Source organism: Adiantum capillus-veneris, chromosome 18, assembly GCF_014529385.1.
Source record: "Adiantum capillus-veneris isolate H3 chromosome 18, ASM1452938v2, whole genome shotgun sequence".
Classification (NCBI taxonomy): domain Eukaryota; kingdom Viridiplantae; phylum Streptophyta; class Polypodiopsida; order Polypodiales; family Pteridaceae; genus Adiantum; species Adiantum capillus-veneris.
In genome coordinates, this window is record NC_140948.1 from 38,918,168 (window position 1) to 38,940,674 (window position 22,507).

General features: G+C 42.1%; 1 protein-coding gene across 1 annotated transcript; it reads left to right on the top strand.

Moving 5' to 3' along the window:
• Positions 1-1,159: 1,159 nt before the first annotated feature.
• LOC147435524 (uncharacterized) lies at positions 1,160-10,747 on the top strand. Its single transcript, XM_086488223.1, has 2 exons — positions 1,160-1,323; positions 10,195-10,747. The coding sequence occupies exons 1-2, from the start codon at positions 1,160-1,162 to the stop codon at positions 10,745-10,747; spliced, it is 717 nt and encodes a 238-aa protein (XP_086344349.1).
• Positions 10,748-22,507: the final 11,760 nt, after the last annotated feature.

Genomic DNA, 22,507 nt, shown 5'->3' on the forward strand with positions numbered 1-22,507 from the left:
TCTATTATCTACATCTGCCGATGGAACTTTTGAAGTATATCCTGAAGCAATACTTCAGAGCAGAACCAAGCCTGTATGTAATCAAACCATTATTGAACACCTTGTTAAATGGTCAACCTATCCTCAGGAAGATGCACTTGGGAACATGATGATGTAATGAGGCTAAATTATCCAGACTTCATGTCGAGGTGAGGACACCTCGAATTTTTCAAGCGTGGGAGAATGTAAAATGCCCAATTTTTGGGTCTCTTCTAAAAATAAGAAAAATAACTTTCAATATCTATTTCGCCAAATTTTGACTTAAGATGCTTGATTGATAGTATTGGAAAGTCGTAATTATGTCGGGATATTACGGTTTGGCATAGTCTAGCTATGCTTTCCATTACTTGGTCAGATATTGCTCGGGTAGTCAATTTGCTATAAAAATCAAATGGTTAGTGGGAGATTTGAGTAGCAAAAATCAAAGGCTTGTTTTTAGGAAAGAAAGAGTCTTTTAGAAAAGAGAGGAGGAGTTTAGTTTAGAACTCTTTTCTTGGAAGCCAAAAAATTCTTCTTAGAGTCTCTAAATCTCACATCGAAATCCGTGTCCGCAAAATAAAAATAAAAAAAATAAATTTTAAAAAAGCCGTGAAAGTGCGCGAACTTGTCTCTCCTTGCTCACTCTATTCTTGGCTTGTGATTTTGGCCTTGAGAGCCTATATAAAGACTTCTCTCCCTTCACTTTGAATACACATAGATACACTCTCAGAGATGAAAGCTCTTTTGCTTTGACATCAGAATTACCTATCTATTATACGGAGTGGTGCAAGCTCTTCCTCCCCTAGGCAAGGGGCGGCCCTGTGGGAGGGCGTCTGAATCAGCCTTGCCCTGCCCTACACAAGCCTACAACGTCGCTCCATCTCCAACAGGCTCCCGACAGTGACGCATGCTGGTCGTAGCTCTAATTCCGGCGGCCTCTGTAGGCGTGCAAGTTGCTGCGCTACCTTCAACAGAAGGTCTCCATCTCTGGAATCAGTAGATGCCCATGACAGGCCGTCAGAGCCGTTTGCAGAGATATCTAACATCATTTTCTTTGGAGTTTTGCTTCCACAACCTAGCAGGGGTTCTTGCATTGAGCTCTCCTCAGATTTGCTGACCTTCTCAAATCTCGAGCATAGGGATGACGACCCCAAAGACCCCTTCCAGAATACGACCGAGTTTTGCAGTTGTGGTAGCAGCCCCTAGCAAACTCGATCGAATCACTAAGCTTCAAACAGCTCTTGATCGAGTCTTGGAAGAGAACCTCGAGCTCAAATCTCGCCTCCGCAAGCTAGAAGAACGCTTCGATTCTTGTGCGCTCCTTGCCGCACTGTCGAAGCAAGGGACTTGCCAATACACCGTGTGCGAGCCACAAACGGATCCAAGCACACAACAAGCCTAAACTAGCAAGCTCAAGAGAACAAAGGGTGTGTCACTCACCGCTCTACGCTCGCCTTCGTGGTGGATTCCTCGCCGCGATGAAGAAGAAGCTGCAGTTGTGCCGCGCTCAACCGCTTCGCCGCCGTCGTGCCTTCGTAATGCTCGATCGCACACACACTTTCCCTCTCTCTCTCTCTCTCACACACACACACACACAAGGAGGTGAAGAAGAAGAAGATGGAGATGGAGCAAGAGCACTCTTCTATTGCACAAATAAGAGAATGAGTAAAAATTAGGTTTAGTTGGCTTTTAGAGGAGCTCACCCCATTCACACTTGGGCGCCCATGCTTAGCCAACTAATCCCTTGAATGTCCTAGTTAAAGTGCGCCTCTCATCGACGATCACTCTACCTTTCCCTATTGGTCCGAAAAGCCCGGTACCTGACTCTACCAAATACATAATACACGTCCGTCGTAGGTGATGGGGTGTCCGTGTGCCGTGAGGGTTAACATGCCCCCCTTCCTGATGTAGATTCCGTCGTCGGAAGCTATTGAGTTGAAGCTGGTTCGTCGAGGTGGAAGAGCATTTGAGATGAATGTCCTTAGCCTTCTTCAGTCACTGCAAAATCAAACAACATTGGCACAGTAATTGCATTCTCTTAAAAAGCATATGCAGTTTTAGGTAGACACATTGATTGGTAAAAGAATTTCAAACAATTTGTTAGCAATGAACATTAAATTGCAATGTAATCAAATGCATAAACAGATGTACAGGTAGAAAATTAAACAAGTCTGGGGTTGCTAATTTGACGGTCGAAAAGCACTAGAGATCGAATATTAATACCATGGGTAAGCTTCTTAATTATCTGTGGTCAATTAAGTTGTTTAATCGCGAGAGCCAAGTATTCATGTTCGAGGGCTGACTAGAGGCTATATCTAGAAAACCTTGTAGTTAAGATACCATAAAAGGAATTTCTCATGAAATCATCGCCTGACTGATTACTTTTTCTTTGAACCCCCAAAGTCTTTTCACAGTGATTCAATTATGATGTGTGTGCTTATTTTGTATGCCTTGGGTTTTTTGCTTTTCAAGGAAAAGCGCCCACACTGGGAACCTCTAGGGCTCTAGTACCATAGGCTATACATGTGAGTGAAGTACCAAATCAAGCCGAGATTTCTCTTCGAGCTTAAAATTTTACATTGTGGCACTTTGATTTTTTGTTTGTTCATTTTCAGCATTTTAATTTTGTAACTTTGGGGGGTCATATAACACTGTTACCCTCCCCAGGCTCATCACATTAGTAAACTCCCTTTATAATACTTAAACTAAAGGTCAATAGGGTTAAGCCCACTAGAAAGCCCTAGTACATTTCACACAATGCTGCCTAAATCGGATTAAGAACCTAAGTAACCATTGCTTATTAGGAAGGCATTCCCCATGGTATTAAGAGAAGATTTCTAATATCTAGCTTGGTCAAACTAGCTTAGTCGGACTGCTTGATTTTTACCCCTAAACAAGTGATTATGACAAAACATTACATTGAATTAAATGTTTGATACTAAGCCAATGCGCTGAATATTATGCTACCAATCACAATCAAAGCAGACAAACATGGATGCAAAAAAGATAAGGGCAATGCTAATGGACAAGAAACACCTGTTTGTGTCGATGGTCGCGCTTGATTTGAAGTGTGAACGAGAGAAAGGTTCCATGAAGGTCCAAATCCTATCAATAGCAACACGCTCCTGTACACACTATGAAACACAAACAATACCTCTAGGAGGCACATCAGTGGGAAAAGAGAACTTCGCTAATCACGCAACTCTAAAACAGAAACACTCCTATCGTACTAATCTTACCTACCCTCCATCATTCAAGTGATGAGGATCAAAGGTGTTTTATGGCATAGGTTTCTGTTTCACTGTACCAGATGTGACATGTGTAGGTCTGAGTCAATGTTTTGACTTTAATGTGCATACTCGTTTGCTAATTGCTCTTGCTCTTTTTTTTTTTTTTTTTTGTGAGTATAAAGCTTTATATGTACATTCCCTAAGATTGGAATTGAGATGTCAGGGAAAAAGGTTGAGAGGGAAACAAGTGAATGATGGATGTCCACAAACACTCCCCCCTTCCTTGGGTAGATCATACCGTTTGAAATGAGCTTGTCACCCTTTGAAACCAATTGTTCCAGTTGGTAATAGGTGAGGATTTTTGCCAGTAGTTTTCTATTACCCTAGGTGCCTCGTCAAGTTGCAAGGGTGGTAAGGTACTCTCCCAGGATCGAACTTGAAGTGGTTCATCAGGTGATTCTTGAACACTGGGAGGTGTGGATTCCTTTGTAGCTTCATGGAGGTCCACTACTATAGATGGAGGTTGTGTAGAAGCTTTTACCTCTATGGATGTATTACATGAGGAGCTAGAAGCTTCATGGGACTCCCCCCTTCCTGAGCTAGGTGGAACAAATCGTTCTTTCTTTGGTACCCAAACTAGCTCGGGAGCGGGTGTGTAGCATTCTGTGATTTTTTCCTTTCCACGATCATTGATTCGTTTTGGAGCTACGGGATTGGGCTCACTTGGGTCAGGTGATAGGTAAGAGCACAATCTACGTTTTGGCACCCAGATTTGATCATTTCCTTGATAGTAGCCTTGGGCTTCCAATAGTCGTTTAGGGATCCATTGCAACATTTTCTTATTTTTCTTAGAGCGAGTGGTACGTTTCTCACAAGGCTTCTGTTTTTTAGCACTAGCTATGGTCGCTAAAGAAGCTTTAGGGACCCACTTGTATGTTTTCTTCGCTACATTAGGATGAGTCTTGTCGGAAGCGATATGCATTGCTTGTAGCATATTTAAGGGTATAGGCATTTCATCCCCCTCAGGTGTTACCCAGGTCGTCCCCCTGTTTCCCCAAGTGTCTATGGTTGATGCTAGGTGGACCCAATCCACATTGTCTGATTCCGTCATACCCGGTAACACATCCATGTAAGGAGAATCTTGGCCAATGTCTGTATCCTTCTTACAAGTGTAACAATATTGTAGTGGGGCCGAGTGAACTGTGGTGTCAGAGCGATGATCAATAATGGTTTTACTCCCTAAGGGGTGTACCTTACCAGTCACCAAATCCACTCTAAGGACAGAGTCTTGGAATTGCAAATAGACATGATTTTTAGACCAATCATGAACCATTTGTGCTTCCCTCATGAATGGTCGTCCTAAAATCATTTCATATGACATAAGGTGTTTAGAGAAATCCATTACAATGAACGTATGTCGTACCTTGTGTCCTAGAACTTTGATCTTAAGATCCTTGAGCATCCCCATAGGTTTGGCTATGGTACCATTTGCCATCTTTACCACAATGTTAGTAACACTGAGGCGGGGTTTTCCCATGGATTCCCAACAATCTTTTGTAACAATGCTAACTCCCGCACCACCATCAAGAATTCCCTTTATAGTTAATCCCTTGGTAGTGATGGGTAGGGTCGCATTAGACTCGTCGCCTTCAAAATACTGCCCTAATTCGTTAATGGGTACCTCCATCACAGACTCGTGTCCATCTAAGTCAAGTGATTGCACATGATTTTCCTCATCAATCATAATCGAGTCAGGCCTATTTGGTTGCGCAAACTGCGGTAATGCCGTTCGTAGCTCTCCGTTAAGGAATGCTCGAAGTGCAAGGAATAACTCAAGATCTCCATACAGCTTTGCTATGATCGTGGTTCGGACCTCAGAAGACATGAAGTCCACTAGTTTGGCAACATTCATTGGCGTTTTGCAGGGTGTAGGTCCTTGACTAGGAACTGGTGAGGATGGAATCTCATATTCCTCAATGGGATCAGGTATTCCTTCGTTAAACATCCTTTCCAACAAGAAGGGTGTATGCTCACTTTCTGATGTCCTGTCCTCACTCCCTTCTTGGATGATACTAGATATGGCTAACGGTCTATGGTTCATGTGGGGTGGATGAACTTGCGTGGGAAACACTGTGTCATGAATTTTGACCTGCATGGGTTCTGGTTCTAGTTTCCTTTGAGTCTCCTCCACTAAACCTCTTAGATGTTTCACCTGCTCAATCTCGTCTACTGGGTTTGGGTACGTCCCAATCTTCTTTTTACGATTCTTCCCTTTTTGCCCCTGCGGTTTATCTTGGGGGTCTTGGATTGGATTTGGAAACACTTGTGGTGTTTTCAGAGGCTCTTTATGGTTTTCTCTTATTCGGTTTTCATTTGGTTCCATGTTACGGTTTTCTTTGTCGGTCTTTCCCTTTGTGGTATTGGTTCTAGTCTCCATTGTCTCGACTGAATCTGAATCATCCTCGAGGTCATTCATATACACGGGGTCATCTCCTGTTCCTATGTTTGTTTTGGAACTTGGCTTTGAATTTTCCGTATTCTGCGACTTCTTCCTTCGTGTCTTCTTTTTCTTTGCTTGGATAACTGACGCGGTATCTCTCTCTTCGAGGATATGTCCTGGCCCTTGAAGCATGGACCGTGTAATCGCATAAGCGGGTGCGACGGGTGGTATTGGCGATGTCACACTAGCAATTTCGACCAAATTTAGGGGTGTGATTTTAGGCGCATTTGGGTTATAGGGGCATTGGGCAATCAAGTGATCTATGCCACAACGATTACATGTGAGTATTGGCATTGCAGACGTGCTCCCTTGATTCATTTGCATCTGTGCAGCATTCTTTTGCAGCCTAATAGGGCACTCCGCTGCTCGATGTGGTCCACCACACTCGTAGCATTGAAGAGGTGGCCTCCTAGCCTGGGTGTTGATATTTTGACCTCTGGATGCGAGAGCAGCAGCTTGATAAACCGGCTTGACTTGCCCCCAACAATCTTCCATGTAGTATATAGGACACTCTTCCAATGTATCAAGTCCGTAGGCAATACTAGTGTCTATTTCCTCCTCACAACCATCTGCATAAGCATTAGATGGCTCGCAACCCACTTGGTTCATAGGGGCGACTCTTGGATGCGGGGGCTGCGGTCCTAGCACAGGAGGTGGTAGCGGTGTAGCTTGTACAACATTTTGAGGTCTAGGGACCATGTGTTGCGGTAGTTGCTCAGCAGGTGGAGTAGGCATCAATACAGGAGCTCGAGGTGCATCCGTCCAGGCTACAGGTGGTCTATTTGCCATCATACGTTTGATCATTAAACAATCCTTAGCTTGGTGACCATACCTACCACATGCGTTGCAAGTTCCATTAAATTTTACTCTAAACGTAGGGCACTCACTAGTGCTACGTGGACCTAAGCAAATGGAACACCATTGTTGCTCCCTTCTTGGATACATGTGACTATTTTGAGGGGGTCGATTATCCTTAAGAGACTCTTGGATTGCCTTGGTGAGGTCTGTCAAGAATGTCTCAAATACCTTTGGCTCATTGGCAATGGGCTTTGCAGTCATGGGTTCATACTCAATGGCTTGTGAGCTAGTGGATCTCATGTCAGTAGATACCCTCATGCCTGCTATCATCAAGTTGTCCTCTAATTGGATTGCATTGGCAGTGACATCTTCCCAGGTTGTGATACCTCTAATCACTAGTCCATTATAGATTCCTTCATTCCTCAACCCTCGAATGAATCGATCAAGCAGTTGGTTATTGTTGAAGCGCTCATTTACAGGGCAGCGAGAGTTTAAGTGCTTTAGACGACTAATGAAGTCCCTTACTGACTCTCCTTCCTTACGTTCGGCCTTCTGTAGCTGAGATGCTACACCCCAAAGCACACCTTCTCGTATGTACTCCTTTAGAAACAACCTTCGAAGGGTAGGGTAGGTTGTTTTCTCGTCCACCCTTAGGGTCCTATACCAATCTCCAGCCTTCCCACTTAATGTCAAGCTTAAGGCATTGCACTTATGTAGTTCGTTGCGTTCCCCTAAGGAATCACATACTTGTTCAAACACTTCAATGTGTTTCCTAGCATCTTCATCCCCATTGAATTTTTGCGTGAGTTTGGCAATTTGTACTGCCTTACTTCTAGGCTCTCTATCAGATGCGTGACGCATATTTTCCGCGATAGATCGACCTATGGTTTGAGCAAACGTTGCCAAGTCACCTATGTGAGGAGGCAGGGCCGGTGGAGGTACTCTTGGAATCATATGTGGGAGAGGGATGGGTGCCGGTCTTGGCATATGTGTGGATGATGCAGGATATGGAACATAACCGGGCATAGGTCCACTCGGATAAGAGCTAGGGAGCGGCACTCGAGGAGCATAAGCAAGTGGTACAATTGGAGGTGTGGGGGCCATGTGTGCATAAGGGGCTAGAGGCACATATGGTCGAGGCCCCATATTAGGTACTACGACACTAGGTAGTGGCACTGCGCTAACCGTAGATGTCATCGGTACATTCTCTGTCAGGCTTATCCTTGGAGTGAGCACTGTGTTTTCCTTGATAGAGGGTTGAACCAAGTTAGGGAAGCTAAAGTTTTCGCTCGGAGGCTCAGATTGCATAGAGACCCCAGGTGAAATGACGTAAGATGGGTCCATGGGGCTCATTAGAGGAGTCTCCATTTGTGATAGAGTAGGCTGTTGAGCCTTGCTCGTATCCAGAAATCTCATGGGGCCAGTTGAGAGTATATTTACCCCTCGGTTTTGCCTTTCTGATTGAATAATGCCATGGATAACATTACAGATCATTTTCTGTTGATCTTCGATGCTCGTGGCACTAGAGGTGGATTGTACAATCTCTATCCATCCTACATGGTAGGCGTGGCCAGAGTGTAGATCCGTCAACACCTCAGTGTTCCAATGATCATTAATGAACAATCCTTCTAGAGTCGACGTGTTAACGGTTTCTTGTGAGGTAGAAGCAATGTTGCTCCCCGTGGTTTTACTTGTCACCAACGGTACTCTAGAGGGAACTTCTGAAGGAGGCAGCTCAACAGGGCCTTCTTGGTAAGAAGTTGGTAGGATATCCACATGGACACTCTTTGGGGGTGTGGGGTCCACGTGCGATGTGAAAGGAGAGTCCACTTCCCCACCCCCTTCGTGTGCTTCATTTGCATCAGGTTCCGAGCGAGTAGCTCTACCTAATGTTTCCATGAAACGGCTAAACATACTAGTACTAGGCTGTGGAGCTTCGGGAGGTGCATGGCCTTCTCTCTCAGTGTTTTGGTTAGGGTATGCTTCCATGATTTCTGAGTCGGAGGAGGAATCACTAGCGGCTATTTTAGGGTCTTGGGTGGTGCTACCTTGTGTCCCCGCTGAGGGTCTAGAGCTTATCATGGATGGGTAATGGGTGTCCGTATGAACAGAGGCACTACCAATGTGCTCGTGTTCTAGCACCCGCCCAGAGCGTAAGTGCATGTGCTTTTGATACCCTAAGGTGTCAAAAAGCTGCTCTAGGAGGCCTTGTGACTAGTTTTTAGCGTGGTTTTTGTTTGTTTTTTTGCTAGATTTTTTAGAGCGTGTCGTGGAATGGGCCGTGTGATAGCTCGAAACGAGCGTATCGGTCAGAGGGTCGTGCCGTGCTTTACAGCCCTCCGTTTGGTCACTCTATGTCCTCGGAATCCCTAAAACTGTCAATTTCCAGTAGGGAACTAGGCCCAAACTAGAAAGTCTAAGGGTGCAAGTGGGAAGAGAAAGGAGGAGAGTGGAGGACTTGTCCCACATGCTCTCATTCTCTCTTGAGGGAGTAGGGTATATATATAAGAGTGAGTCTAGTATATATCATAAGACTGAGGACTGAGGCTTGGGCTTGGGCTTGGGCTTGGGCTTGGGCTTGGGCTTGGGAAAATAATCCCGATCTACCTTTTATACCAACCAGCCCGTCCGTTTTAAGAGTCACGTTTTTTATTTTCGAAAAATTTAGCCGCCTGCTCGCTCGCGTTTTTATTTTTCGAATTTTTTTTTTTATACATATATTTATTTTTTTTTGATTTTTTTTTTCAAAAAAAATAAAATATTTTTTTTAAAAAAAATGCGGAAAACGCAAAAATTGAAAATGCAGAAATGCAGAAAATTGAGAAAACGTAGAAATGCAGAAAATTGCAGAAATTGAAAACGCCGAACTTGAAAATGCAGAAATTGCAGAAATTGAAAAAACGCAGACAATAGCAGAAATTGAAACTTGACAGCAAATGCAGAAAACGCAAACAAACAGAAATCTCCACACACTCCCTCCCTGCCTTTCCTATGATAGAAATTGCACCACAAGGAAGCGTAAAGTGCTAACCGAGCTTAGTGTAGGGCATATCCCCGGCAACGGCGCCAAAAATGTGCGCTCCTTGCCGCACTGTCGAAGCAAGGGACTTGCCAATACACCGTGTGCGAGCCACAAACGGCTCCAAGCACACAACAAGCCTAAACTAGCAAGCTCAAGAGAACAAAGGGTGTGTCACTCACCGCTCTACGCTCACCTTCGTGGTGGATTCCTCGCCGCGATGAAGAAGAAGCTGCAGTCGTGCCGCGCTCAACCGCTTCGCCGCCGTCGTGCCTTCGTAATGCTCGATCGCACACACACTCTCCCTCTCTCTCTCTCTCTCTCACACACACACACAAGGAGGTAAAGAAGAAGAAGATGGAGATGGAGCAAGAGCACTCTTCTATTGCACAAATGAGAGAATGAGTAAAAATTAGGTTTAGTTGGCTTTTATAGAAGCTCACCCCATTCACACTTGGGCGCCCATGCTTAGCCAACTAATCCCTTGAATGTCCCAGTTAAAGTGCGCCTCTCATCGACGATCACTCTACCTTTCCCTATTGGTCCGACAAGCCCGGTACCTGACTCTACCAAATACATAATACACGTCCGTCGTAGGTGATGGGGTGTCCGTGTGCCGTGAGGGTTAACAATTCTATGGTTGACCTCGCCACTAACAAGGTAAAGGAGGTTGAGGCAAAGGTTAACCAAGCACATTCAACAACCATCACCAAAGTACAGGCTTGTGTAACAAAGGAGCTCTGCGAACGAAGACTTCGAGAAGAGAATTCCCTCAAGGTACACATCGGTGGACTCCCTCCGCCGTGGTGCACAGTTGAGGATAGTCTTGAAGAAGCAATTACGAAACTCAACGACATTCTTGAACCAATCAACATCAAACCAGAGACGGTCACTTGGATCAATGATACACACCGACATGTGCGCCCTGAGCATTGTGTCCTTACTTTCAAGGATAAAGAGGAGCGAGTGAAGCTTCTACGTCAATCCCATCTCCTCAAAGGAACAAAGCTTTGGATTATTGAGGAGCTGACCACAAATCAACTCAAAATAAAAAAGGACGAGCTCAAGAAGATATCTGAAGCCCACAAGCAAGGCAAATGGGCAGTCTATCGAGGCGGTAAAACTATCATTCAGGAGTTTCGAACTCCAAAAGAGGCTCTCCCCTCAACTGCTCCCCCCTAGATTTTGTTCCCTCTTTCTTTTTTCTCTTGATGGACCCTCAGTCCTTAACTGATATGTATCTCATGTCTTCACGTATAAGCATGCAATTGTAAAATTTTGTTTGGTCCCATGGGTCATATTTGACCTCCGTGGACGATAATACAATCTCTCTCTCTCTCTCTCTCTCTCTCTCTCTCTCTCTCTCTCTCTCTCTCTCTCTCTCTCTCTCTCTCTCTCTCTCTCTCTCTCTCAGAATACTCTGTCTCTACTTGCTTATTATCTTCTCTCTTGTTTCACGGTGTACGCGCTCTTCGAAAACTTTCGTGGTGGATATCTCTATGTAGCTCTCATCACCGCTCTCTTGTGGCAAATCAAGAAGCTTTTTGATAGCCCCAAATTGATTCTAAAGCATGGTGAGAAAATCTAAACTCCATAGTCATCATCATCTCTCTCTCTCTCTCTCTCTCTCTCTCTCTCTCTCTCTCTCTCTCTCTCTCTCTCTATGTCGTTTTTTTGCGTAGTCACCCTCTCGGTGATTGTTTTTTCTCATACGAGTGCATGTATGGATTAACCAAGTACATACGAATTTGTCCCATGATTATTTTATCATGTTTAACATGCTGATTTATGCACATGATGCGTTTATGATCACATATGTGCATATAAAAGCCCTTTTTGTTTCACGTTATAGAGGCGGTAGGAATACTGTTTTGGTCATAAATCACAAACCGTTATGAATCAACTTGAACCCTTTATACCAGAGATAAAACACATCATTTAGAATATTTTCTCTCTTTGGTGTCATGTGAAAAATATGCACGAGCTAAAGGATATGGTCAAAAAACAGTTTGTTGCCCACTACAACGACTCCAGGCTCCTTGGACCAGTATAAATATTCACTGGATGGGCAAACCCACTTAACCAATTGAAGATCTTGATGAAACTTGATGATAAATGAATTTAGGTCTCTATTATCACTTCGAAAATGCAAGTTATTCATCACTCTATTATCGGTTTTACCTACACGCGTAGTACTGCTATCAAGGGGGGATAGCATATGACCCGCGAGTTAATCGAGCCGTTTTGATACGTTTTATGGTTTGTTTTGGTGAGTTGATTTCAATTATCAGATGGCCATAAACTTACGTGGGAGTATATGGTTAAACATCCCGAACTGTATAGGCAAATATGAATGAAGTGACTTTCTTTTGGGGTTACCATTTGTTGTGTGAGTACTATATGGTCAAAGTGATGTGATGGAGTGATATTCTATATTATGGAGTTGAACTTGATGCATTGGTTTGAGGTCAAATACTTTCATTTGCATGTTTTGCATGCTTTCAAATATGTCAAAAAAAAAAAATTCATATGTGTGAAGTTATGGTTTACGGTTGACCTAAAGGTCGGAGTTGTTTTGCATCATGTTTATGGTGTTGTAATGTTATCATATGATGAATGGGAACTCATGGATTGATGTGGATGCCTCATATGCATGGTTATGACTGCTTTCCACCTTTCTAGGTCAAAACTAGCTCTATGTGCTAGATTGGTGAAGTGTAGATGTGATGCCCCAATTTTGCATGGTTGGGTGTTGTCAAAATTGGATTTTTATATCATGATTAGTTGCTGGTCGGACTCTTTTTATGTATGAAAGAAGCACTTCTTAAGGGTCACAGGTGTGTAGATTCCGATTGATTGTTTGCAGGAGATGGATCAAACTCCAAGTGTGGGAGTTGGTTCAGTGTGATTATGATTTATGGTTAAGGGCTGAGATTTCCTCATGGATTATGGTTGAAATTTTATGGTGGAAGCCGGTGTGGCTTATGGTTTTTTTTTCTGGATTGGGTTATGCTACCAATTTTTTTTCAGCCATGTTATGTTCTAAAGTGGTTATGCAGGATTGGTCGTGCCTCACCCAAAGGGTGGAGTGCTCACCCATGTGATGTGATTGGATTATGGTTTATGGTTTTTTTTTGGGATTGGATCATGAAGTGATCAAGATGGTTTATGGTAGATGTGTAAGGGTAGAGACCCTGTACAGTCTAATTTTTTGGAAAAGGATTGTTTGTGCATCTGGGAAGTGCTATTGTGATTGGACTCATGTATTATGTTTCTCATGGCAGTGTTGCTACAAGACTAGGATCACCTACATCGCTTAGCCTTAGATTAAAGAATTGTTGACCTAGGGCTTTGCTGGATCGGGGGTGTTGCCTAGGTCTTCTTCTTTTTTGTTAGGCTCCTCTATACGGTTAGTGCGTCGGGGTTTGAATGACCTACACGGCTAACGCATTGGGGATTTTGCCTTGGCTTTGCCTAAACACCCAATGCTGGGCATCAAAGAGGTGTGGTGCCTAAATTGGTATGGTTGGTATTGATACCCTACCACCTGTTGGTATTTGGAATCCTTTGAGAGCTCGGGCTCATGGAGGGAGGCGAAGTGGTCTCACTCTATATCTGGATCAAGTAGGCTGGAAGTGTTCTGGCTCGGTCCCGGTGAAGTGAAATTCTCGCTGTCCGTAGTAGAGCGGAAGTGGATGGGTGGACCGGTCGATCCCTACATAGGGGCCGGTGCTCTGCTAGTTATATTGTCATAAACTTTTTGATGTTATGGTATACCCAGATTTTGTCATTGTCTTTCTCTCTCTCTTCCCGCAATGTGGTGTATATTCACCCTCCACAAAATTATATATTTTTTGAAGCAGCCCTAGGAATTAAGCGTGCTCATGTGTGGCAATCTACTGATGATATTTTTCGTCTTCTTGAAAAGGCAAAGCTAACCAATGATAAGATAACCACGCTAAAGTTTGTAATCAATAGTTTTACAACACAAATGGTGGATGCTTGGGCGGAAACACACATAACACATTACATGGTGTATTGAACATTTGATTTTTCGAATCAAAATACATCTGTATGCGAAACTAAAGTTTGTTTTTTTTTCAACACATTCTTTTTGCACATAGTGCATTTTTTCTCGACACTTATGGTTCATTAGACAATTGGAGCAGCCAAGGAATTAGCGCTTACACTATCAAGAAAAAGCAATGTAGTTTAAAAAATACATGACATGGAGGTGGAAGAAAAAGAGCAATGCCCTTCACGAGATTCTCAATTGGTTCTACAGAGTTTTAGCATGGAGAGAGAGAAAGAAGACAAGAGAACAAAGAAGTTTGAAATGTAGAATAGGAAAAGTGGTTAGCTTGAGGCGATCACAATAATATCATGCTTCGAGTGCAAAAGATCGATTTCGACGTCGGTTGGAGACAAGGTGATGTGATGGGGTAGGCGTTGGGTGGAATTTTTTTTTTGACACTAACCATTTCTATTGTAAACATGCATTGTCATGCAAAGTGATTTGTAAAGGCGACAATTATTAGTCCCATGGATCAAGTTTGGTCTATTTTGGAGTCTTTTTTAATTTTGAGTGATTTTATTGAGTTTTTTTTTTTTAAGTTTAAGTACTATATAAATCAAAACTCACAACTTAAAGTTCATTTTTTGTTTGCAAATTTTAGAAAATCCTCTCAAGCCCAAATGTACATGCATTCATATCTTGCACAACATGGACGATACACAAGAGCACACCACCATGCACAACCACGATACCATTGCCATTGATAACACTGAAAATTTGCAACCAACACCTCATACAAAATCCACCGCTTCAAATCCACATACTCAACCACAAGAACCAGCTCCGAACACCCAACCGCTCCCCCAACCTTCGTGTACAGAGGATCAGAACACCATGCGGCAGATTTTTGGTGATCTCTAGCCACTATAGCATGTGAATCGCACACCTCTTCCGCATCTCGGACCATTCGCAGTTCTAAACAAACCAACACAAGAAACAAGACCTAGAACTCAAGCAACGACTCTCGGGGGGTGCACTATGTAATCATGTAAATGTATACCGTGAGTTCGAAAGGAGGGGTTTTAAAATACAAAATTTTTAGGCAATTTAATAGAGATTCATTAAAATAAGGAGGTAGAGCCACGGCCAGCCTACATAGCAACCGATCCAAATCCAAAAGAGGAGGAGAAGCTCATAAGTCTTCTCAAGGAATACAAGGACGTGTTTGCTTATTCATATAAAGACCTGAAGGGAGTAGATCCTACAATAGGTCAGCACACGATCCCACTAAAACCTGATGTAAAGCCTAGCTCATAGAGACCTTACATGTACAATGATATGTTTGCTAAGCACATCGAGGAGGAGATTGATAAATTTAAGGAGGTTGAGTTTATCTACAAGATAGAACACACCGGACTGGGTATCTCCCATTGTGGTAGTACCTAAGAAGAATGGAAAACTATGAGTGTGTGTGAATCTGAAGAAGGTTAATTCCGCCACGATAAGAGATAATTATCCCTAACCTATTACTGACCATGTCCTAGAATGAGTGGCAGGTAACGGGCATACTTCTTTTTAGATGGATGTTCACGATATAACCAACTCGCCATTGTTCTTGAAGATCAATACAAGATAGTGTTTGCCATAGAACGGGGTATATATGCATATAGGGTGATGCCTTTTTACCTGACCAATGCCCCAGCTACCTTTCACAGATTTATGGCACATTCCTTTGAAGAATAAATGAGGATACTCTTGTAAATATACATGGATGACATTTGTGTGCACTCACTCTTGAGAGATGAATATACAAAGCACCTCAAAAAAGTATTAGAGAAGTGCAAGACTTATAGGTACTATCTTAAACCCAAAAAAAATGAATATTCATGGTTAGAAAAGGTAGAATCCTGGGAGGTATTGTCTCAGAGAATGGCATATCTATTGATTTGGACAAGATAAAAGTAATTGTATACCTAGACCAAAAAATGCAAAGTAGGTACAATGCTTTATGGGACATTGTGGTTACTACAGGAGGTTTATACACATGTATGAAGTCATTTCCCAACCCCTGTACAAATTTATAGTAGCCTTTGTGTGGACAACTGAGTGTGAAGAATACTTTGAAAAATTAAAGAAAGCACTCATATCCTCTCCAGTATTGAAAGCACCATATTGGGAAAAGATCTTTCAAGTTCATATTGATGCTTTGGCACTCGCTATTGGATGCATCTTAGCCCAGCCAAAAGAAGGAAATATGGACTTCCCAGTCTGCTATGCAAGCAGGAAGCTTAATAGTGTTCAAAAGAACTACACAACCACGGAAAGAGAGGGGTTGGGGAGGATATATGCTGTTAAGAAATTTTGGCATTATCTTCTTGCGAACAAATTCGTGTTTTTCATCGATCATTGATCATCAACTCCTCTTATATCTTGTAAACAAACCGTGCATTACCAAAAGAATTATACGATGTTTTATCACATTGTTAGAGTTTGATTTTACTGTCGTGGTAAAAAAAGGGAAGACGCATCCACGAGGAGATCACCTTTATAGATTGCCAAACTAAGAAGCTCCATAAGGGGTAGACAATGACATTCATGATGCATGTCTTTTCAATGCAAAAATGATATCAAAATGGTCTCAGGATATAGTCAATTTCCTATCCTATGGAGGTGAGTTTGATAGAATGGGGCAAGAAACTAAAAGATAAATGGTTCAACAATCATGATATTTCCAATTCCTTGGTGGACGTTTGTACCATTTAGGCTTGAACAATATTTTGTGGTTATGCATAAGTCCGAAGGAGTATGATTGTTATATTTTGGAAGCATATGTTCAAGACTAAGCATTTCATTGCTTGCTAGCGCTTGCAAGATTTATGAGTTTATTGGCTGAATATGCGCATTGATGTTTAGGAGTACATTACTAAATGTGCAACCATCACTAGAACATGCTACACTATTTCAGGTGACAATTGCACCAAAATGGAGCCAATACTTAATTAACTATCTGACAACTAGGATGTTTCTTGAAAATACCTCTAGAACATGGCAAAGGGCCATAGAAATAGAGGTTTGGGATTTTGCACTAATTGAATAATCAACTGTATACGAGAAGAAAGGAAAATCAGCTCAAGATATCTGCGACCAAAAGCATGTATTTGACAATCCTAGAGCAGGCACATGAAGGACTTAGTGGAGGCCATTTTTAAGGGGTTGAGATGAAAAAAATTGTCTTAATCTCGTCAGAATATGGTGGCCTACATTACACATGGACGCTAACAAATACGTTAAGAGATGTGATAAATTTTAGCATACCAAAGTACTGACAAGGAGAGATGAAATTCCTCTAAGGCCAATGATGGGAGCTAGAGCTTTTGCTAAGTGGGGTATAGATTTTGTGGGACCAAATTCACCCCCCGCTTACATAACTTAACTCAATATATCATTGTGGCTATATACTATCTCACAAAGTGGGCTAAAGTTAAGGCCACTTAGAAAGCAGATGCAAGGACCACCGCACAGTTTCCATACAAAAATATATTTGTTAGATATGGATACCCATAGAAATTGTCAGTGATCATGGCACACATTTCCTTAATAAAGTTAATGAAAATATTCTGGACCAATTCATGGTAGTTCACAGGAAGTCTACTCCCTACCATCCACATGCTAATGGAGAGGCTAAAGCTACAAATAATACTCTATGCACTGTCTTGACCAGAATAGTATCCGATTCAAGAGCAGATTGAGATCATTAGTTACATGCCACATTGTGGGCTTATAGGGTAGCCTACAAAACATCTATTGGAACAACACCGTACAACATGGTGTTTGGCCTTAAGGCAATCTTGCCACGATGGAATCCCTAATCCTAACACTAAGAGTAGATAAACAATTAGGATGGATAGGCCATGAATTGTCTTCTAGAGTCAATGACCTTGAAAAACTAGATGAGCTTTGCATGAAGGCCATAGCCTCTATCTACGCCCAGAAAGGCAACAAAAGGAAATTTTTTATAAGCATGTATGCTAGAAGAGTTTAACACAGGAGACTATGTTCTGGTTTATACATTGAAACAACATGCTAAAAAACTTAAAAATCAAGGGATGGGACCCTTAATGATCATCGATATGTCAAGTGAGGCCATCAAGCTTGTTGTATTAGATGGTGAAGAAATACCTAATTGGATTAGTGGTTGTGGCTTAAAAAATATCATTTACCACTAACCCAAAGCATGCTTCAACAAATCCATGCAAAAAAGAAACGATCTCGGGAAAAATAGGGTAGTCAAATAAAGCTCAAGAAGAAGTCATAGAGTGCATGGCAAAACAAAAAAAACTATGACAACAGCAATAGCACGGACCACCCCTATGGATCAATGTGGTCAAAGTGACCAATTTTGAAGAGGAGCATATGGTGGATCAAACCGTAAAAGTCAAGCATGGAGGTAATCAAGTGGAGGCCAGGGCAATCCTAGATTCCAAAGCTCAAGGAAATCTTATTTCCTACAGCCTATACAAGCAGTTGACACTTGAGGGACAAGTTCAAGAAACACAACAGGACATTTAAAGTTATTCAGAGCACTCAATCAAGGCATTGGGATGGACGGTGGGATACATGTGCAGATTAATCAATACCTCTATCCGCATACGTTTTATGTGGTAGAAGATAAGTCAACATAGCATCCATTATTGCTTGGTCATCCATGGCAACAAAAGTACAACGTAAAGATTGATTGGAAATCTCATATAGTCAACATTCAACGTGTGCAAGAAAATCAAGTGGTTCCATTTGTGGAGAACCAGATCACAAACCAGTGGTAACGGACTTAAAAGTTAAGGATAAAAAACCCTTCCCTACACCAAATCAGTAATGCATTCTAAAGAACAAAACAAAGGAAGTTAATACTACAGAGAGAAGCATCGAGAATAGTGTAAAAGCTCTACCCGGAAAACCCACCAGCAACGGCCACCACTGCAGTCACAAACAACACCTAAATAATTTTGGGTTAACAAGGCAGAGGTTGCACAATTGTCTCAGACCAAGCTGAGATCTATCAAAACAAATGCAAATGGTAAACCCCAAAAACCAACCCAAAAGTACAATCAGGATGGGTATCAAAGAGGTTGATTGCTACACAAGGTCATCCAACAAAAATCTGAATTCCAAAGCGACACAACAAAGAAATATCTTCAGTACCAACCCCTTAGATCCATCCCAAACCAGAGCCCTATCACCAAAGACAAAATGTGAAACATATTTGGGTACCCAAGAAATTATGGCAAGCTCAAAAAAGACCATAATCAAATTTGGGTAATTAAACAAAGGCTAATGCAAATGCCATATGTGCATCTTGGATTCAAACAAGACTGTCAACAACACTAGCAATACAAACCAAAAGTACCAAAGAAACCATTGTCAATCAAACACTGAGCAACACACTGAGAATGATTGTTATTTCACTGCACTTCTATTTGTACTCACTTAATAGGAAACTTCAACATCAAATTCCAATAAGCACATCTCTTATACCCTCCTCTTGCACATCATTACTTTTTCACATGCATTGATCGAGTATGCATATAGGGTTGCATTACATGGCCAGCATTAGCACCACTTTGTAACCTATGCACAACACATACCCTAGGGCAATACACCATTCTCTAGGAGGACTCTGATTAGGAGGGGGAGAGGCATTCTCAATACAAACCCGACAGACTAAGAAAAGTACTAAAAGGGCAATGTCTTCTATGTTTTTGGATTTTGATTGCGTTTGATTGCAAAAATTTGGTGAAACCAAGTATATATGCCCTTATCTAATGTGATTCTACAGAGACATGAGGACACTAGTAATGAGCCACTCCTCACCATGTGCCCTCCTTGTTGTATGCTTACTTCGTCGCAAAAACCTACGGAAACTGCAATGTGGCATCATGGGGAAGAGACCAAAACGGGACCGTAACGCAACAACTACTAACTTGATAGCTACAATACTAGATAGGGGGTTAACCCTAGGCTGGATAAATACATCTATGACCTCCTATTCTAGTTTAGGCCAATTAAAAAAAAACCTAACTTCTTGGACCCTGTAGAATTCACCCAGAAGAAAGTTTCCCGAATGCTACCAAACTCCATAAGTAGGTGATCCTCGAGGGTGCCTACAAGCCTATGTAGTTTCCTCTAGAGTCAACTACCAGGAGTTGGTCAAAACATCAAGGTAGGATTTGGACACGCAAAGCATCATTTGGCAAACGATGCGTCGGTTTGCCACCAAACATCAACGTATCATCAACAACCAACATATATGGTCAGACAGCAAGAAAAATCATCGCCAACCATCTCCCACAAAAAGACGCTTTTTGAGCGACAAATTTCCAAAAAAAAGTGTATGTAAGGCCAAATGCTACATTGAAGCCATAGAAAGATGCCCTACTGCATCCACAAGCTTGGGAGATTGATCTCAAGAGGAATCACCGCAAAAAGTCATCTCCAAGTGAAGGAATCCCTTTCAAAGACTGAAATGCCAAATAGGGAGTTTCTAAGCTAAACAACTGACTTTTTAAGATGAAAACTAGCAATTAGGGCTTAGGGCACAAGCACAAAGCACTTCAAAGAATCAGAGTTGATTTTTATCAAAATAGACATCATACGTGTATGATGTCTCACAGCTAGTTTTTGCAGGAAGAACATCCACTGACAATAGAGGAGGAGGCACGCCTCCAAAATTTGATTGAACAAGCCACAGCAGAAGACCATAAGGCGGCCTTGGAGTGGAAAAAATGGATGATCCACTCAGTTGGAGTCCAAGGGGATGGCCACAAATGTGCTTAGGGAAGAGTGGATGCAACCATCACTCCCCTACCCTCTCCTGAAGTATGAATTTTTCACCATAAAAAAGAGAGTTGAAGTAGAAGCAACAGAGCCAGTATAATGAAGGGGATTTCAAGGACCCAAAAGCTACAAAGAAGATTGTGGAATCCCAACAAAAGTGGAGAAAAGGGTGGCTCCTCAAGTACCCCAGATTATTGAAGTACTTGGTAGAAGCCCCCAAAAGCATAAGGGATGACACTCTATTTTGTCTAGTACCTCACGTATGCACATGGGCAAAGAGAAGCATCCCACCTGGCTCAACTACCCATCAATGCCACCACCCAAGGAAGGAGAGAGAATAAGTGTTTCTTATATGGTGAAAATCCTAAAGGGCCCCATTAAGATGTTCACTGGATCTCCTGACTTGACATGTGTAATGATCAAGAAAATATGCAAGACCCTCCTGGCCTGCCTCAAAGTGTTCGCACCCGTCCAAAGCAATGGACTCCACATAACTATCAACATGCGACATTGTCACCAAAATGACATATGATTTGTCAAATCAGCCATCCCTGGCGGTGTGCGGCATCTGTTTTATCAAAGGTTGATGTTCCTGCCAAGCTATCGCATGCAAGCCTTTGAGGAATCTTTATACATAGGTTTCTTCACTTAGATAGCAAGATTTTCAGCCCTGCAGTCACCTTGGGTAACATCAGATACAAGTCATAATTAAAGCTGCTAAAGCCACAAGGTTTTCATTGACACAAACGGTTGAATACTGCTATAACATCAGGACACAAGGGCCAGAAGCTCAGAAAGACGAAGACTCATCATGTCACGGACTACATGGACATAGAGGGGGGGAGTGTTAACCATTGAACATGGGAAAGTCCAATTTTTTATTATTTATTTTGTCAAACTCAATGTAATTATTTTTTGGGACTTGATTGAGCTTCCATATTGTAATAGACTAAATATTCAGATTAGCCAAACCCATGGTAGAAAGTAGGAGGTATTTTGATTAGTTAGAACCTCCAAGACTGAGGTATATAAGCCAAATTTAGTAACCCTAAGAAGAAATTTTGAATTAATCATCTTTTGAGCTCAACTAAACGTACCATGAGTTTTGTGAGAGAGAGTGAGTGATTTTCTTCTACTCTCTCTGTGTGCTACGAAAGCTACATTGTGAAGGCATCTACACCATCGTGTTAGCAACGGCAAGAGCTACGTGCAAACGCCAAGCTTGCACAATTTCGGTCTCCTCGTGAACAGCTCTCCCACGAGCTTCAAGATGATTGTTCTTTCTAACCACACATCCATTTTGTGACTGCTAGATGCCAATGTGTCCACGATAAGTAGAACTACACATTATGATTAAACATATTAAGAATCGGTGACCTGTGATTTTTGGCTTGTCTTCATTTGCGATTTCTGCACCAAGTGGTTACAAGTAGCAAGTTGGATTAGAGACTTTAAGGGTAGTGTCCTCTAGGTGTGTAGAGGTCATCTCTTGAGTTTCATGACAATTCGACAATGTTACGTCTTGTTTTGGAGAGCGTGGATGTCATAGGTAAGATAGCAATTGTGCATACACAGGTGCTTTGAGTTGATTTTCCTTGTTAGTGATTGACCATAGAAGGTCAAGTAGATGATTGAAAATCCATCTATTTGTTTCCATGTGCCTATGGGTCAAGCTCCATCATTGGTTGAAATCTTGTTTGTTGGCTTAGTTCTCACTTTGCTAGCAACTGCGAGCAACATATCTGCCCAACAACACAAAGGAAAATTTGAGGGAGCAAAAGAGTCTAAAAATTTATCAAGTGGGTAAATCTTGGTAGAAAAGGTATTATAGCCATTAGATGCTATGTTCCAAGCCTATGAGGCAAGACTAAAGAAAAACTAGACCATAGAGCAAAGATGGCTGACGTATCCGCACATCAAAAATTTAGACAAGAAGATTGGAAATGTGCAGATGGCTCATAGAGGCAGCCCAATCTCTAATGCAACCAAAAATGCTAAGCATTCCTAGACAAGAAGTACCGATACCTCAAAAGGAGGAAAAAAGTGAGCACAAGGAAAAAAAAATAAGTGAACCAATGAAACCTAAAAACAAGACA

Excerpts from the sequence above, each read along its gene's own strand:
- LOC147435524 (XM_086488223.1), top strand. The coding sequence starts at position 1,160 with ATGACGACCCCAAAGACCCCTTCCAGAATACGACCGAGTTTTGCAGTT. Across the intron at positions 1,324-10,194 it reads CGCAAGCTAGAAGAACGCTT|CAATTCTATGGTTGACCTCG; the intron begins CGATTCTTGTGC and ends CGTGAGGGTTAA.